Genomic DNA, 18,895 nt, shown 5'->3' with positions numbered 1-18,895 from the left:
GGTTCGACTCCAACCTGTGGCCCTTTGCTGCATGTCATTCCCCCTCTTTCTCCCCATTCATGTCTTCAGCTGTCCTGTACAAAATAAAGGCTGGAAATGCCCAAAAAAAATATCTTTAAAAAAAACTAAAAACTTGCACGAATAACAAATCAGGCCAACAAGATAATGGGCCCCCCCCCCCAAACCCCCCTAACAGAACCTCACACCGGTCAGTACTCAGGAAAGCCACTATAATCACACAGGATTCCACCCACCCCGTTCACCAATCCTTTCCGTTACTGCCATCGGGTTGACACTATAGGGTCCCATTTGCAAAGAAAAACACATAAAAAAATCCTTCATTCCCACTGCCATCAGCACACTGAACAGCCAAACATATAGATGGCATCCAGGCTTCTTCTTCCTCTGTTTTTGCATTTTGTACATCTGCACAGTCAATGTTTGTGATACTGTTACTATATGTATCTTTTATGTTCATATATGTACAGTATATTATGTCATTTGAGCCTGCCCTGTCAAAGAAAAATTTCTGTCACCTGTGACAGACAATAAAGTTGGTCTTATCTTATCTTATCTTATATAAATTGATTGATTGAAGACAAAGAAAACAAGTAAATCCTCGTATTTAGAGAAGCTGGAATCAGAGAATGTTACTTTGACGATTAACTCACCCATTAGTCAACTAATTGTCTCAGCTCTATGGTGAACGGTGATTCCCATCAAACATTAGGTAATCAGGCATGTTCTTAATTAATGTGGTGAACGGGAAGTTCTGATGAATGTTTTAATCTTTTAATTCTCTTCCCATGTCAAGCACTGAGTTCATCTGCTGTGTATCAGAGTGGAAACGATTAGTCAATTGGCAGAAAATGTTATCTGCAAGTTATTTTTCAAGCAAAAATGCCAAACATTTTCCCAGTTTCAGCTCTTCAAATGTTAGGGATTTGTTGCATTTCCTCTTCTTTTGTGATAATGAATGGAATATGTTTAGGTTTGGGTCAACACAACAAGCAATTTCAAGATGTCACCTGGGATTTTGTGATGGACATTTTATAGACCAAACAATTAATCAACAAATAAATAAAATAAATATAAATATAAATAAATAAATAAATAAAAGTGGAATGTTGCCTTTAACAATCATACTATACGGAAAATAATAATCAATAATCATAAAAACAACAGGCAGAATTATGGATAATGAAAATAATCATTAGTTGCAGTGCTACTGTGAAAAAAGCTATGATAATGAAAATGAATACTTATAGATCGCTTTTCTCAATACTTTACATGTCACGACAAAACGGAAGGCCTACAAATAAACTTTAATATGAACTTGAAAACACTTCAACTCATACAGATTCATATAGAATCAAGAATACAACTGGGAGGGATATGAGGAAACTAAATATAAAAACACTTCAGATGACGTCAATAAAAAATAAAATTTATGACATACAAAGCAAAAATAAATCTGTTATAATGCATATCATGAGCATTTACTGGTTTTTATAAAGATTAGATTGGTCAATTACCTTATCATGTAGTTGTTATGTAGTCTGTAATGGGTGTGTCAGCAGGTTCACTCAACAAACAGGGTGGGAATACTACGGTGCCTTCAAGTACACCTATAAGCTTCGTAAATATAAGCTCTCATGCATTCAGGTGTTTCTTTTTCGTTCTTAAAACAAATAAACATAGGTAATTTGTTTTTCAGTTGCATAAGAAGATCATGAAAAAAAATAATGTACAGTTTATATCGTTATAATTTTTAAATAGTCATTAAAGGGTAAACCCAGTTGTGAATAGGGGTTTTCTTTACATTTCACCGCAAGCTATGTAACAATATTAATCTTAACATTAGCTGACGTTAAAGTAACCAGTAGCTACCTATTTCTCTGCTTTTCAGCACTTCGATTGGTTGCTTCTGGTAGACCCAGGTCTTACCAATTGCGATATTTCCGATGCGATGAAGGCAGCATCAGTGGTGTGGTCCAGCGGGTCGCGGTTGGTCCAGGTCAGGAGCAGCGGCACGTCGTCACTTCACTTTGACGCACATCATTCACGCTGACATCAAACTTTTGATAAAAAAAAATTGTTGTTTCTTTCGAAAGAAACGCACAATTAATGTTTGAAAATGTCCGAAGACTCGTGGGCGGTTGCTGTGGATGTCCAAGAAGCCACAAATCCATCCACACAGGTAAGTTTGAAAGTGACAAACATCTCCAAAAGTCACATCAAATACGGGCTAACTAACTTGCTCATCGTTCGTTAGCAAGTTAGCCAAATGTGCTATCTGCTTTACACACGCAGTTTGTTGCATCATTAAAGCTAATGATGTATTTTCTCTGGACAGTTTGACTTTTCAAAGAAAGTTGAGCGACTGCGTGGTCCTCGTAACATAAGAGGAGACATAAATGGTAACTGTTTTTTGTTATTGTAAACTTAATCAACGTTACATAATCATTTTACCGTGTAACGCTAGTTGTGGTGGTTGACGTTTTGTTGGTGTTTCCACCTGTTGCAGGCAACATATTGCCAGAGAAGACTGAAAATGGAGGTTCGAAAAGAGAGGCAGAAAAAGTGGACCTGGCTGAACAGTCCCTGTTGAATAAGCTGATCCGCCGCTCTCTGGTGCGGAACAGAAACCAGGTGGAGGTCCTGCAGCGGGACCCCACCTCTCCTCTCTACTCCGTCAAGACATTTGAAGAGCTGAGGCTGTGAGTTTGACATTGACTTTTAAACACATGTATGTTGTCGTTGTTTATTTTTTCCTCCTCACACACTATGCTTCTTTGACTTGATGACCAATAGGAAACCTGAGCTACTGAAGGGCGTGTACAACATGGGTTTCAACAGACCATCCAGGATCCAGGAGAATGCCTTGCCCATGATGTTGGCACAGCCGTGAGTTCAATTTCATTTGGGAAATTAATTGTGAAAATGATTGATAGATAGATACTTTATTGATCCCCAAGGGGAAATTCAAGGTCCCAGTAGCTTAGACATCACACACAACATACACATAAATCATAAACAGGATGATAAAATAACAAAGAACAAATAACCAAAAAAATAATAATATGGACAATAAAAGAAAAAATACAAAATAAAAAATCCACATGAATGTACTAAGGGATGTATAAGCATGAGACGCTTGCAGTGACAGGGCAGGTAAGGTGCTTTATGGTAAGGTGCTCTATGAGAGTGTGTGTCATGGTGGTAGTGCAGATAAGTCCAATATGTAGACATAGTATTATAAAAACTATATAGCAGTGCAAGGATAAGTAAAAAAAAAAAAAAGACAGCATTAAATATGGGCATTATAAGGGAATAAAGTAAAGTAGAATTATTTTCCCAATTAACACGTTTCCCAAGGAAAAAATAGCAAGTTTAAGTGATTTAAATGTAAGGATTTGTTGATCTTCTCTCCCTTATGTCATTAAATTCATTATCTTTGCTTTTCTTTTTTACTATTGGTTTAATTAAATGAGGGACTTAACAACATGATCTTGGATTCTGGGAAATTAATTGTCAGCCATTTTCATAATCAAGCAATTGTTTTTTGCGATCAAATGTTTTTATTCAGTATAGTCACATAGGGTGGTAGAGCACCATCCCATGGTGCTCTTTCAAATTACAATGTGCTGAGACATAAGAACGTGTCCCAGGACCAAAAAACACAGAGAGGAAAGATGGGAAGGAGGGAGACGTAATAAAAACACAACAGTAAGAATGATGTCTGCAGCTTACAAATAAGACATACAGAAACAGACATACACACACACAGACAGAAACAAAAAACAAAAAAAGACATTGACAGAGAGACAGACATAAGACATAACATAATCAAGCAATTGTTAAAGTTGTTTATCAAGGAAAAATACTGAATATTTTCTTGTTCAAGCCCCTAAAATGTGAGGATTTGATGCTCTTTATTTTATACTTTTATGTTATGAATTGAACTTATTTGCATTTCTTTCAGGTCCATTAAAGTCAAGAACAACACAGACAATAAAAATGCTTTATTGAATAAAATTTAATTGAATAAATTATGAATCAAATTTGGTTGTATGGCTCTGTTCAGAGGAGTCCCCTGACCTTTCATGAGCACTATGAAAAAGCAGAGAGTCGGGACAGCAGCAGCAGCAGCATTAGGGGACGCTTGCGCAGTTTAGGCTATTCCCCCATATGAACAGAGCGGCAACGATGACCTAGAAGCTTATGCCACGTTATACACAACAAGGTGGAGCTGGGGAGGAGGTGGGTTGCATAGATGCAAGCAGCTGATGCTGGACGCTCAATTTATTTTACAAAATGAGTGACTTGACATCATCATCTTTGGACTCTGTGTTTTTCATCATCTTTGGACTATGTGTTTTTCTTTCTCTATTTTCTGACATTTTTATAGACTCAATAATTATTCAATTAATAAAAAAAAAATGTATCCACAAAATAAGTAGTTGGGGTCCTATTTTGAAGGAATGTTGGAGGTTGAGTTTACTTGACAGCACTTAATCGCTTATCAAGGAGTATTCAATTTAGGACTGCAACTATTATTTTCATTATTAATCATTGAGTCCATTTGTATCTTTGAATTACACCCCAAACTGCTGTTTTCAGATGACCTGTTTTGTTCAATCAAACACTCAATCCAAAACTCAAAGATATTCAAGTTACAGTAATATAAAAACTGAGAAAAGCAGTAAATCCTCACAACTGATAACCTGAAACTAGCAAATTATTGATATTTTTGCTTTAAAAATTACTTGAAAGATTGGCTAATCAACTAATCAATTAATTGACTAATCGTTTCAGCACTAATTCAATGAAAATGCATTTCAGTGCAGGATTTGGCTTTAGTGGATAGAATCTAGCACATTAAAGTGACTAAAAATAAAAATAAATTCATTGTGCTTTTAATACATAAAATGGTTTTGCCACTCTGGCCAACTAATTGTAAACTAGATTTGGAACTATAAAGTTGTACTATAACAATAATGAGAACATGTAAAAACAAATTTGGCATGAAGTAGATGGACTAGGGCTGTAATTAAGCCAATTATATTCCTGTTTAATTATTTGATCTGTAATAAATTAGAAAACTGTGAAAAATGGCCACGAAAATATCCTAATGTCTGAGGTGACGTCAATAAACGTCTATAGTTTTCGGCATAATGAATAATGACTTAAATGATTTAAGCGATTGTCAAAAATAGTTGCAAATTAATCTTCTGCCGATTGACTAATTGTTGAAGCTCTAAAATGGACTGCAACTATTGTCTTTACAGTAGTTCTAAAAACATTTTTGTGACGTTTGTCAGTGATTTATTCCCCTGTTTGTGTGTGTATTTTCTCTGGCTGCAGACCTCAGAATCTGATCGCCCAGTCCCAGTCTGGCACGGGTAAAACTGCTGCTTTTTCTCTTGCCATGCTCAGCCATGTAAACCCGGACAATAAGTGGACCCAGGTAAGCATAACACGTAATCTGCTGAGCCAGCCAGTCTCCACATTCCGTTGTTGACGCCGATATGCACTCACCATTTAAAACCTGTTTGGTTCTTTCAGTGCCTTTGCATCGCGCCAACATATGAGCTCGCTCTGCAGATCGGCCAAGTAATCGAGCAAATGGGGGCATTGTGCCCTGATGTGAAACTGGCTTACGGCATTCGGGGCAACAGACGTAAGAATGTGACCACAATTGTTATGACATCTGATCCAATTGGCGGCAAAATGGTTATTTCAAGTCATTAGAGAGCCAGTGTTGGTTGTGTCACTGCATGAAATTCTGCGTTCTGTTCAGTGGAGCGAGGCGTCAAGTTGCAGGAGCAGATTGTCATCGGAACACCAGGCACAGTCCTCGACTGGTGCACCAAGTACAAACTCATTGACCCCAAGAAGATTACTATGTTTGTGCTCGACGAGGCTGATGTGATGATCGCCACGCAAGGCCACCGGGACCAGAGCATTCGGATCCATAGGTGGGTTCCTCTCCGAGACACCTGCCCATTATAACACCTGTCTTTGTCCCGTGCAAAGGCCTGTAACAATTACTACACAATTATTTTTACGTAATCGCCGTTTCTTTTTTTCAACTGTTATTTATTGCTAACATTAGCTAAAGTCCTAAGGGCTATGACTGTTGATGGTAATTGGCAATTTTATGTTGATTTAAGAAACAAAATTCAATGTTTTATGACAATAAAGAGGCGTGGTTTACTTCATAGCCTGTGTAGCTGTGTTATTAAATTATCTGGCTCACATAAGTAATATAACCAAAATATGTACAGTATTCTGGGATTTATTCAAAAAGTTATGTTTGAAAGAGTAATACATAACAAAAAAATGTCTTTTAAATTTGACTAAAAGAGACAATTATATTGTTAATTGCAATTGTTTCTGAGTTCATTAATTGTACAGTAAAATGTGGAATTGTTTCAGCTCTACATGCAACAAGCATCTCTTGTTGCATTGTGTCCCTCTTTTCTTCGTACAGACAGCTGACAAAGGACTGCCAGATGCTCCTTTTCTCTGCAACCTTTGAGGACTCTGTGTGGAGGTTTGCAGAGCAGGTGGTTCCCGATCCCAACATCATCAGGCTGAAGCGTGAGGAGGAGACACTGGACACAATCAAGCAGTTCTACGTGCTCTGTAGGGAGAAGGAGGACAAGTTCACAGCACTCTGTAATCTTTATGGGAGCCTTACCATTGCACAGGCCATGATCTTCTGCCATGTAAGTCAGCTCTTTTAATCCCGCTTAGTACACACTTCATTATGATGACAAATCAAAACTCCTCCGTCACTGTTTGACCCCATTTACACCATGGTGATGTGTGATCTGTGTCTGGATACATGATCTGGATCATGACATCCGATCTGCGGGCCTCTCCATCACACCTGGTATTGGTGATTGTTTTTTTGTTATCTCCATTCTTCTTGCGTTGTGGTCCGATCTCAATATGCAAATTCATTAGGCAGGGCTGGAGGACTTGTCAACAAACTTGTCACGTCCCACGTGAAGGCAAGCAATGCTGCTGTTTGGGCTCTTTTTTTTCCTGTAGAGAGCAAGTATTAGGCATTCATTTTGAAAAATCACGTTTTGCGAGCCAAGACTTGCTAGCTACTGCTACTACTTGTAGCTAGGGTTGGGTACGGTAGAACGCAAATTTCGGTTCCTCATTTCGGTTCCGGCTGAAATATTTTCCCTCTGTCACTCTGGACAGCGGCAGACTCTTTTTTTCTTTCTCCCTTTTCTGCCAAGTGGCGCGTGTACCTGCTCGGTGTGAAGCGCGTGTCCATGCTATTCTCCGACATGCACTCTACAATCGCTGCTGATTGGGCTCACCAAAACGGACGTAAAAGAATATTAACCATTCACTGCACGTGATGAGAGGTGTAGTATCTTGCCAGAGAAGGCAAATATGCAAAAGAACTGCTAAAGTTTGAAGCTGGCTGGCATACCAACCCAACATTTATTTTGTTGTTACTTGTTAATAGTGTAACTGTTATTTATTGTTAAATTATTGTAGTTATGTGTTAGGTGACTTAGGTTTACTTATTATATATGTAAGTACTTTATAACAATATCAATGTATTGTTAAATTAAAATAATTTTCAATAAAAAAAAAAAAAACTCCATTAAAGAGCCTTTCTTTAGTGTCATTTTTCAGTTTTTCAAGAATCGGTTTAGGAATCTGTTAGGAATCGGAATTGTTTTAAAAGTACCGGTTCGGCATCGGAATCGTAAAAATCCAAACGGTACCCAACCCTAGTGGTAGCTTTGGTTGGGCAGTTTGAGCTAGTAGGAAGAGGCAGAATTAGGTAGGGGAACCTTCCAAGTCTACTCATTCGCCAGTTTTGCTCAAATATTTCACTTGTTGGCAATTTTCCAATCCACTTCTGTATGGTTTTGTGGTTCATGCTTTTTCTTATCTAGAGATATTTTTTAATATATATATATACCTGCCGTTATTACGGATGTTTCCCCCCCCCAATGCACTTTACCTATAACTATGAGTAATGTATTATTCACTCCGCCCCACACCAAACACCTGCAACCGTCTACATGTCAATACTCAAATTTGCGTGTCATTGTTCAGCATCTGTAAAAAAACATCCGATTTCACAGTCAAGGTAATAAAAAGTGTGCGTCCTGGTCACGCTTCAGTTACAGTACGGATTGCATTTCCACCTGGCTCAGATCTGATCACAATGTGAGCCAAACCACCTCTAATGCAGTTACACCGTAGGATATCCAGATACAGATTGCATGTCAATGCCAATTGTAAATGGGGTCTTGAATTTTGATAAATTGACAGATGAGATCTTTTTGTCAGTAGAACATTCTGCATAAGCCAAAACAAAGTATGATCGAAACATCCGAAAAGGACAAATTGAGATTTATTTTAAAGCTTTAGTGCGTAAATTTTTGATGTTAATGAACGTCCGTAACATTCAAGCCAATGCCAAATGAGTTGCTACAAAGCTAATTAAGACTGTCGGCTCCACACAACTCTCTCTTACTTCTCAGTACGGCTGTGTTCAGAAGATTGTGTCGTCGGGTGACTTTCTTGCGCAGAAGCTCGAGTGAAGATAATTACCTCTTCTGAAGAGTCCGTCATGTTTATTTGATCCTTGCATACTAGCAACTGCATGGGGGGGGGCTTGTGCATGATCACAGAAGGCTATATCATGTGGACGCGCCAGCGGTGTTGTTGTCATTACTTAGAATTCCTATTCGTGGAGACAGAAAATACGCACTATAGCTTTAAATACGTTTTTGTTTTTTTTCAATTCCAGGAAAATGTCCCCAAACTTGACAGGATGTAGTATGAGCAATTAAGTTTAGCAGGTACTTTTTCTTCAGACTCGCAAGATGGCTGCTTGGCTGACTGCGAACCTGACCAACGAGGGTCACCAGGTGGCGTTACTGAGCGGGGAAATGACCGTGGAGCAGAGAGCTGCCGTCATCGATCGCTTCAGGAACGGCAAGGAGAAGGTCCTGGTGACCACAAACGTGTGCTCCAGGGGTGAGGGGGAGACTTAGAAATGAGAACGTCTTCATGGTGGGAGGTGAGGGTATATATACATGTATATGTATATATCTCCAACCCATTTGCGGTTGTGCTTATTACAGGTATTGACGTGGAACAGGTGTCACTTGTGGTCAACTTTGACCTGCCTGTGGACATGGATGGGAACGCCGACAATGAGACCTACCTTCACCGGATTGGCCGCACAGGACGCTTTGGCAGAAGGGGATTTGCCGTCAACATGGTTGACAGCAAACACAGCATGGATGTCATCAACCAAATTGAGATGCATTTCAGTATGTTCCCATTTCTTTCAGTTTGATCATTTAAAAACGCCCGAATGTAAGGCTCCAAAAGGTGACTTTTATCTCTCTGTCTTTCTCCCACAGACCGGAGAATCACGAAACTTGACACGAGCAATCTGGAAGAAATGGAAAGCCTGATCAGCTGAATGCTTCGCTACGAGCACTACCAAAGCCTGACGCCGTTAGACGTGTTACCTCATATTTGACCTGAGTTCTTTCCAGGGTTTGTTTGCATTTTATTGTTTACAGAAGAAAGATGCATACTAATATTAACTATGCAGACTTATTTCACGGCCGTCATTTTTGCCAAAGTTCTTTAATTTGATGTGTCCGACTTTGATCACTGAAGTCACCTTAAGCCTTTAAGCTGTCTCCCAGAGCCTATAAAGCAATCACTAGCTGTTAAAACGGCATTTAAGAAGAGGAGTGGTGATAATGTTTGTTAGATAATCTGAGGTGAATTCTTACTGTAGGATGTGTCTCATCTATAGATCAAGGTTGAGTTCAGATAAAATATCCTTGAGTGACTTGAATCATTTTAAGGTTTAAATGCCTTTTTCAGTCGTAGGTGTAGTTGACGGTTTACTGATAACTTAATTTGATCAATGACTGTGAAGCCAGAGCTGTTGCTCATTTTTTTTGTGTGCTTAAAAAAATAAATATATTGTTGCATATTAAACTTGTTTTGGCACCTTTTATCAAGTAAGACCATGTATATTTCTAAAAGAATGAACCAGTTGCTCAGAACCTTTTATTAAACGTATGACAATGGAAATATATTTCTTCAGGGAATATACATTCATATGTTCAAAAGCTAACAAGCCTGTTACCTCCAAGTTCTCTGCACTTTAGTGTCTGAGTTTTTAGTCATATTGTGGTACTTTCAGTCTTCATAAACAGCTCTTATCCATCCCGACATACATTTTTAGTATGTCTTGCTCAGAACAAAGTGAGGGTTGTTTGCAGGTGGCCTTTTCCACAGCAGACATTTTGACTCTGAAAGACGAGCAATAACGTGCTGCTAATGACATTGGCTTTGTTCATTATTGTATCATGCTCGCCTGTTCCTACTGCGACACATCAAATGTGTTCTGTGGAAAAGGCCTATTGTTTGTCTGTTTAGCATGCATTGAACACAATTTATTTTTGTCTCTGCGCTAGTGACAAAATATATGTACAAGTCTGTAAAATTTAAAACTAGTCACAGGATTTAGGTATAACTTTTATGTATTTGTGTTTTACATGCTTTGAAAGCTGGGCAAAAGTTGTATACAAGTAAAGTACTATTAATTAAACCAAATAGTAGCAACTTAGTTATGTGCTTCTGTGCCTCTGCATCCTAATGAAAGACTTTATTTGGCATATAAGAACATCAACCAAAAAGAAAAGAGGTGGAAAATGGCAACAAATAAACAAAGAAAACCTTTTCGTTGCTGCGTTTGTCAGCGGCATTTCTGGTTTTGCTTTAGTATGAAATGCCAGATAAACACGGATGAATCAAATGTTCTTCTCGACGTCAATAGCTGGCAGCAGATAAAAATGACCTGCTGTTTTGAATAAAGTCTAGCTTAACTGAAACAGAACTCGTGGTTATATACAGCCACACAGGATACCTTTCAGTGAGCATTCTGTGCAATAGTGCAGCAAAACAAGTTATCAGTTGGATGAATAAATGGTCCTAATTGACCTTAATTGCTATAGTCAATAAGGTTTACAATAAATAAGCTTGTGTGAAATTAAAAATTCCCATCCAGACATGTTTTTATGTCATAAAAAATGCTTTGAATAATGTGAGTCTGATGTGTTTTTTCCCACAAAAAAAGTAAAATGAACTAGTAAAACATTCACATTTAATGCACCTTATGGAGCCCCAAAAGTCAAAAAGATGGGCTTTTATCATGTGTCCAACTCCAACATACTGATCCACAGTTGGCTCCAAAAAAAATCATGCTGTCTACAAGATTTAAGGTGAGCACAGAGAAACTTTCCTCCTTCAGCAGTACAAATGTGAAAACAGCCTTTGATGATATCAAACTGCACACACACATCATTCTGCACAGTGGAGCTCAAACATCCAAGGGAAGAAACAAAAAGGGAAACACATTTTTGAGTGGAGGAGGGATTTTTCTTTTTCTTTTTTTAAACACCACGATGCCAGACTTCAACGGCAAAAAAAATCAGCGAAGCTCACTCACGCTCCCTCATACTGCCATTCTGAGAGATGCACAGCACCGATCTGTTCCGGATGCCACACTGGGCCAGGGTCACATCCATGTCTGTGAAGGTCCTGCGTGGTAAATCCATGGTCTCAATGGAGGCCTCTCCATACTTCGCTCCATACATGAGCTCTGCGCTGGCTCTCACCATCAGCAGAGTGTCTGTGGGCTCAAAGTGCTGCTGGAACCTTCTGCCACATGGTGCTCGGATAGCTAGGAGCAAACTGCCAGCTACTTTGGTAAGGACTGATCCTGGATCAGGGGGCTTAGGCCAGACCCCAGCCCTCTTATCCACCTCAGAGCTGCTGCTGCTGCTCTGGGTCACACCCTTCACTGTGGGGGGATCTGACTCTCCGTGGCTGCACCCTGGCCGATGGATAGCATCATCAGACAGACTGAGCTTGGAAATCTTTTTGTCCAGGCTTATCCCGGGACTCACCTCTGACTGCCTCCCCCCTATGGATGGCAGAACCTTGTACTTGTTTAATGACTGCGGTGGAGCAGCGGGGGCGTGCTGCAGCATCTGCAGAACCTCATCCTGGCTCAGCTGGCTGGCCTGCCACATTATGGGCTGAGACTGGGAGCGGAGGCTCCTGTCTGGCCTGCTGCACACGGGAGAATCTGGAGACACGGGTGGCCTCTGGGTGCTGCTGCCGCCTGGGTCCCCCGAATACAGAGAGGCGTTTACAGCCGCTCTGCTTCGCCCTTTGGAGGACTTCGGCCTGGTTACATGCATCGATAACAACCAGCTGGCAACGTTCGCTCTTGCATTGGAGTTCAGAACAGTCTTGTCTGTCTGCCAGTGGAGAGTCCCAGTTGTTTCTTGGCTTCAGTTCTTCACAACAACAACAACAACAACAAAAGAGTCGAAGAAAAGCATGCCTCGTTGTCTTAAAAGCCGCTTCGCTACGCGGGAGAACGGATGCGTCCTACTGAAGCTACATTTACAAGTTAAAAATGTTTTTTAAAAATCCCGTTTGCGTGCTTTCCAGCAGGAAGTGCCTCTCTTTAAGCGTCAGCGAGGTTGTTGTCATGACAGTCTGGTTGCCTTGACGACGACTTGGGTTAGGGGGGCGGGAGACCCCTGGTGTCGGAAGTGCGCAACTGCAGCTAGAGGTTCATCCGGGGCCGACCTTATATATATGTCAATGGGGCCGACCTATGGGGCCGACGAATCCCACTATGGCCACGCCAAGACCCACCCTTCAATAGCATTTATTGGCCACGGGGTCCATGAGGTCCTATCCCCTGACCAATCGGCTATCCTAACCTTAACCACTCGAGGTCAATGCCTAACCCCAACCAATCGAGCTGCTTCGTAGGGCGGGTCTTGGCGTGGCCAGATGATAGAGAGCTCTGGGCGTGGCCATAGTGGGATTCGTAATTTTGCACCCGGAGGTGACCCTCCAGTTCTGGGATGTTCTGCATCCTGCAGGTCCTCTTAATTGAGCTCAAACACATAACTCAGCCACGTTTATCACCCTAATACTTCATGGCTCCGGTCGAGGCAGGTGGCCGCCCACCGAGAGCCAGGTTCTGTCCGAGGTTTCTGCCTGTTAACCCTTGTGTGGTGTTCATATTTTTGTTACACAGCCAATTAAATGTTCCCGGGTCTGGTGGACCCACCACATTATTAGGCTTTTAAATAAATACAGCCATAACAATTTATGTAAAAATACTTACTATATGTTCACTTTAGCTGAATTACCAATGATATATACATCATTTATTATGGTTCATATTTGCCATTTACCCCTGTGAGATCACATTTATGATCATATGATCATTTTCGTTTTTTGTGAGAAAATAAGGAAATTAAATTATAAAAAAGGTAAATATATGTATATATATGTAAAAATCTTGTTTATATATATATATATATATATATATATATATATATATATATATATATATATATATATAAACAAGATTTTTGATCATTATTGGTGCTTATTTCTTAGAACTTAATCAGAACAGGTGAAAGTGCTTGAAATGTAACAATTTGGTAACTTTGTGTGGGAACAGCAGGTGCAGAAAGACAACCTAGTTTCATAGCACCTACATTTAAATACACTCGGGTCCAGTAGACTCGAACACCTCATATATAATAGTTACAGTTGTGTTCAAAATTATTCAACCCCCCCAATGCTGTAAATGGTTTTAGGGAATTTAGTGTACATTTGTAATTGTATTCATAATGAAATCCTACAAGGACTTCTTAAAGAACCATATGCAACTAAAATGACATCAATTGATTTTGTAATACAGTAGTAAATGTTTATTTTGTGAATTCTTCATTGACACAATTATTCAACCCCTTAAAGACTACCACTCTGAAGAACAGAGGTTCATTGAAGTGTTTTCAATCAGGTATTGAAAACACCTGTGGATGTCAGGGAGCAGCAATAAAGCCTAATAAGCACCAATTAGGCAGCTTTAAAATGACTGTGATACTCAGCTCCTTCTAGACATTTACTGGTGTGGTTACAAACATGGTGAAGTCAAGAGAATGGTCCAGGAAGACAAGACAAGAGAAGAGGTGATTACTCTTCACAGGAAGGGCAATGGCTATAAGAAGATTGCAAAGATGTTAAACATACCAAGAGACACCATAGGAAGCATCATTCGCAAATTCAAGGCAAAGGGCACTGTTGAAACGCTACCTGGTCGTGGCAGAAAGAAGATGCTGACTTCGACTGCTGTGCGCTACCTGAAGCGTAGAGTGGAGAAAAGTCCCCGTGTGACTGCTGAGGAACTGAGAAAAGATTTGTCGGATGTAGGTACTGAAGTTTCTGCTCAGACAACGAGCGCACCCTGCGTAATGAAGGCCTCCATGCCAGAACTCCCAGGCGCACCCCCTTGCTGTCTCCAAAGAATAAGAAGAGTCGACTGCAGTATGCCAAAAGTCATGTGGACAAACCACAGAAGTTTTGGGATAGTGTTCTGTGGACTGATGAAACAAAATTAGAACTGTTTGGGCCCATGGATCAACGCTATGTTTGGAGGAGGAAGAACAAGGCCCATGAAGAAAAGAACACCTTGCCTACTGTGAAGCATGGCGGGGGGTCAATCATGCTTTGGGGCTGTTTTGCTTCTGCAGGTACTGGGAAGCTTCAGCGTGTGCAAGGTACCATGAATTCTCTTCAGTACCAGGGGATATTGGATGACAATGTGATGCAGTCCGTCACAAACCTGAGGCTTGGGAGACGTTGGACCTTTCAACAGGACAATGATCCCAAGCATACCTCCATGTCCACTAGAGCATGGTTGCAGATTAAAGGCTGGAACATTTTGAAGTGGCCATCGCAGTCACCAGACTTAAATCTGATTGAGAACCTCTGGTGGGACTTAAAGAAAGCAGTTGCAGTGCGCAAGCCTAAGAATGTGACTGAACTGGAGGCTTTTGCCCATGATGAATGGGCGAAGATACCCGTAGATCGCTGCAAGACACTTGTGTCAAGCTATGCTTCACGTTTAAAAGCTGTTATAACTGTAAAAGGATGTTGTACTAAGTACTAAGATTGAATGTCACTTGGGGGTTGAATAAAACTGATAATAATGTGAGCACAGAAAAGACATTTGTGGTTATTTCATTATGAATGTTATATTTGTCTGACCTACACGTGCCTCTTTGATTTAATTGTAAGCAGGATGACTGAATGATCAAAATCAATGTCAAACTGGCCAAAACAATCAATTTCAGTGGGGGTTGAATCATTTTGAACACAACTGTATGTGTAGGGAGGGGGGGTGTACCATGTGCAGTCATTGAAAATAAGTTATTTTTTATGTTCTTCACAGAAAATGAGCCAAGGCCAATGAGTTTGAGTTAGAATAAATAAATAGCTTGATTTTTCTTTTGGCAAAGATTGAAAACGGGTCCCACAGATCCGAACACCACACAAGGGTTAAAAGGAAGTTTTTCCATCGCCACCGCTGCAATAGATGCAATTGCTGTCGGGGTAATCCTTGGGTCTCTGTAAACTATAGAGTGGTCTAGACCTACTCTTTTGTAAAGTGTATTGAGAGAACGTCTGTTATGATTTGACACTATAAATAAAATGGGCTTTTCTTACATGCATGAGAATTGCTTATAAACATGATTTTGAACTGAAGCCCACCACAAAATATTACACATCAGCTCTGTTTAAGACCCCAGCCAGTAAAAGCAGTGCTGGAAAAACATACATCTATTCAAGTAGACATACCATGGTCTTAAAAATACTCCATTCAAATTAAAAGTCCCGAGTTCAGAATGTGATTTTGGTAAAAGTACAGAAGTAGCCTATTATCATCAGAACGTACTTAAACTATCAAAAAGAAAAAAGTGCTCATTATGCTGAATGGCTCCTTTCACAGTTTTATATTATAATTATGCTGTGTTATATATATATATATATATATAATTATAATGTAATAATTATAATATAGAATATTGTATTATTCTGATTTTATGACCTATGGCCTACGTAAGAGCAATTTTAGGTGGAGTTCATCAATGTGGAACCAATTATTTTTTTAAATACTTTGTATACTAGGTAGATTAGTAGTTTAGTACTGCATCATATCATAAACATATGCTGTATGTGTTTTTTATGTAAAAAGTAACTAAGTGTCAACGAAATGTAGTGAAGTAAAAAGCTCAGTATTTCCCTCTGAGTTGTATTGGATTAGAAGCATAAAATGGAAATACACAAGTAACACGTATTTAAAAATGGTATATACAGTACTTAAGTAAATGTACTCATTTGGTTACATTCCACCACTGTACCACTGAACAGAAATAGAAAAAAGTCATGCGTGCAAATGTAATAAGGACAGTAGCATCAAATGATATCAAAAGTACAAGTACTCATTTTGCAAAATGGGCAATTTCAGAATAATGTATGTTATTGGATTATAATTATTGAGCTACTTTTGACTTTATTCATTAGAAGTACCCCACTGTGACCACTACACTGTCTATATACTATACCATGAGCATATAAAAACATGACACAATCAAAGTTAACCTACAGTATGTCCTCATTTACTTTACTTAAGACAACAGGTAATCAATAATCAATCCTCAACTCTAACATAACACAAATATTCACAATCATCAACCAAGTGACATTTCTTTTCTTAAAGCTACAGTTTATAAATTCTGTTTGATTTATTGGTAAGATGTTTTGCCATTTGTTATATATTTTTTTTAAATTTAAGCATCCACATTGTTCCACCACCATCTGTCTCGTAATGTTAGCCTTGTTTTGAATCTTTACGATGAATGTCATACTGTTGCCATGTTTAGACCTTTCTGCTAACTAAATAATTGGTTTGGAAACTGCTACTCTGGCTGCAGATTGCTGGTGGTCTTCTATCTGTATTAATTTTTTTTTTTACAAGATTAAGGTAATTTATGCAATATCTGGTATCATCCAATATCAGATAATCTAGTATTAGATAAATCTGTCAATACTTGAATGAAATATAGTATGAGAACATCAAAGATTTAACCTAATGGCCCTATTATTACACTATTATTTCATACAAGCATTTCTGTAATGCATACAATCATGATTGGGAACAGTTCTAAATAGAACTGTGACTAACAATTGTTTTCATGATCAATTTGCTGATATCCAAATCTGTCAAAAAACAAAAAAATATTCAATTCACTATGGCGTAAGACCAAGAAGAGCAGCACATTCTAGAACCTGAAACCATCAAATATTTAGTGTTTCTGTTTGTGAAAAATTACTTGAATGATTAATCGATTGTCAAAATAGTTGCAGTAATAATTTAAACAAACAGCTACTGGCAGTGAGCAAAGACTTCTGGGCCCAACTGTTCCCCTTCATCTACTTTAATCCAAATGAATACATCTCGAAAAAGTTGAATAAAAACAAAGTCCATTATACACACATATATAATAATTAACAGTACTTATATATATGAAAAATTGTAATACTGTACTAGATAGTGTCAGTGGAATTTTGCTTAATTAATAACCCTTTAATCACCAAACAGGAGTAGCAGCCACCATGACAGCCCTTCATATTTAATAGTGTAACATATGAAGTGGCATATAATAGCAAATGTGTCCCTCTATGGTAAGTCAAGCAGGTTTTGTTGAGCGTAAAGTTCTTCAGTGATCTGGTACACCTCAGAGATGAGAGGCACAGCTTCCCCTAGCATGGCCACCACCTGCTCGGGGGGGCCCACATTCATCACTTCTAAGAAAGCGGGGCGCCCTGGGAGCACGCAGAAGGCCATGCCCGCTGCTTTGCGGACCACCCAAGGGTGGTGCTGGGAGAGAGACTCATTGTAGGCCTCTGAACACATGACCGAAGTCTTGCTGTCCTCGCTGCTGGTGCGGAGGCGCTCCAGGAAGAGCTCCAGCCACCTCAGTGCCCGGTGGAGCCTCAGCAAGGTACGGCAGCCGGACTCTGGATGACTGCCTCTCTTGGTCAGGTCCACTAGTTCATTGTCCAGCTCATATTTCACCATTGACTGGACAGTGACATACTGAGACCCGTTCTCACCGTGCAGGTAAGTGACCAGGATATTGATCTTGTTGACAGCATCCTTGGAAATGAAGCCAAACACACTGCCCAAGCTGTTCAGAAACCTAATTAAAGGGATAAACAAAAGAGTTTGTTAACACCTCAATGACAGTTTGTAGACTGTTACAGCTGAGTGTAGTATGATCACAGTATACTTACTTAACAAGACCTCGCCACCCAGCGACGTAGTGTTCAAGATAGACGTCTTTTTTCTCCGACAAACACAACTTGAAAGTATCGAGCACCTCCTGTAAGCAGAATTTCTGGTCTTCTTGAGAACCAGCCATGGTTTTCTATGCGGAAGTGCTATCGACGAAAGCCAACAACAAGGCAACAAATGAATGTGCAAATGTGGCTAACGGCTACCAACAAACTGGAGGTCGAACCAAATGTAAGTACTGAGGTGTAAACTCAAAGACTGAACACATTACCTGCAAGAGAAATTTAACAAAGATTGAAAATTGCTCTACATCTCAGTGAAACGACAGGTCATTCCTGCTCTAATCCGCCTCTACTGCGCAGACTCGAACCGGGGATATAGGGGAAATTGGTGACTTTGCCTTCAAACTAAAAGCACGCAAGAATGGAGCATGGTGGCTACCATGAGAGAAATTGACAATAGGAGAGCCCCACAAGTCACTACACCCGTTTTATAATATTTGGAACTGTGTTACTTTGTTTGGTTAATTTTTAAAGTGCTGTGTTATGTTTATTTAATTTGTAAATTTTATATGATTTGCTTGCTTTAAAAAATACCAGTACCACGGTCTAAAATTGTGCAGTAGGCTATATT

At 39.5% G+C, this 18,895-nt stretch overlaps 3 protein-coding genes across 3 annotated transcripts; 1 reads left to right on the top strand and 2 right to left on the bottom strand.

The window, feature by feature from the left end:
• The first annotated feature begins 2,001 nt into the window (after nucleotides 1–2,001).
• zgc:193690 (ATP-dependent RNA helicase DDX19A) lies at nucleotides 2,002–10,017 on the top strand. Its single transcript, XM_039801489.1, has 11 exons — nucleotides 2,002–2,200; nucleotides 2,357–2,420; nucleotides 2,528–2,720; nucleotides 2,815–2,907; nucleotides 5,368–5,470; nucleotides 5,569–5,683; nucleotides 5,804–5,981; nucleotides 6,497–6,734; nucleotides 8,868–9,030; nucleotides 9,138–9,329; nucleotides 9,423–10,017. Exons 1-11 carry the CDS (start codon nucleotides 2,138–2,140, stop codon nucleotides 9,482–9,484), a joined length of 1,464 nt encoding a protein of 487 aa, XP_039657423.1. The 5' UTR covers nucleotides 2,002–2,137; the 3' UTR covers nucleotides 9,485–10,017.
• A 95-nt stretch (nucleotides 10,018–10,112) lies between these two features.
• ubxn10 (UBX domain protein 10) lies at nucleotides 10,113–12,594 on the bottom strand. Its single transcript, XM_039801490.1, has one exon. The coding sequence runs from the start codon at nucleotides 12,288–12,290 to the stop codon at nucleotides 11,526–11,528; it is 765 nt and encodes a 254-aa protein (XP_039657424.1). The 5' UTR covers nucleotides 12,291–12,594; the 3' UTR covers nucleotides 10,113–11,525.
• Nucleotides 12,595–16,561: 3,967 nt separating this feature from the next.
• LOC120559339 (ceramide-1-phosphate transfer protein) lies at nucleotides 16,562–18,667 on the bottom strand. The gene is made up of 3 exons (XM_039800989.1): nucleotides 18,534–18,667; nucleotides 18,262–18,408; nucleotides 16,562–18,167 (listed from the first exon to the last, which is right to left on the bottom strand). The coding sequence occupies exons 2-3, from the start codon at nucleotides 18,387–18,389 to the stop codon at nucleotides 17,645–17,647; spliced, it is 651 nt and encodes a 216-aa protein (XP_039656923.1). The 5' UTR covers nucleotides 18,390–18,408; nucleotides 18,534–18,667; the 3' UTR covers nucleotides 16,562–17,644.
• Between the last annotated feature and the right edge of the window lie 228 nt (nucleotides 18,668–18,895).

Source organism: Perca fluviatilis, chromosome 5, assembly GCF_010015445.1.
Source record: "Perca fluviatilis chromosome 5, GENO_Pfluv_1.0, whole genome shotgun sequence".
Taxonomy (NCBI): Eukaryota; Metazoa; Chordata; class Actinopteri; order Perciformes; family Percidae; genus Perca; species Perca fluviatilis.
The sequence above is the reverse complement of the archived record's forward strand: the minus strand, read 5'-3'. Positions and strand labels throughout refer to the sequence as shown.

Bases quoted from the DNA above. Each gene is read 5' to 3' on its own strand.
- zgc:193690 (XM_039801489.1), top strand. From the start codon at position 2,138: ATGTCCGAAGACTCGTGGGCGGTTGCTGTGGATGTCCAAGAAGCCACA. The intron at 5,471-5,568 runs GTAAGCATAACA...TGGTTCTTTCAG, and splicing joins CGGACAATAAGTGGACCCAG to TGCCTTTGCATCGCGCCAAC. The intron at 9,031-9,137 runs GTGAGGGGGAGA...TGCTTATTACAG, and splicing joins CACAAACGTGTGCTCCAGGG to GTATTGACGTGGAACAGGTG.
- ubxn10 (XM_039801490.1), bottom strand. From the start codon at position 12,290: ATGCATGTAACCAGGCCGAAGTCCTCCAAAGGGCGAAGCAGAGCGGCT.
- LOC120559339 (XM_039800989.1), bottom strand. From the start codon at position 18,389: ATGGCTGGTTCTCAAGAAGACCAGAAATTCTGCTTACAGGAGGTGCTC. The intron at 18,168-18,261 runs GTAAGTATACTG...CCCTTTAATTAG, and splicing joins GGGTGGCGAGGTCTTGTTAA to GTTTCTGAACAGCTTGGGCA.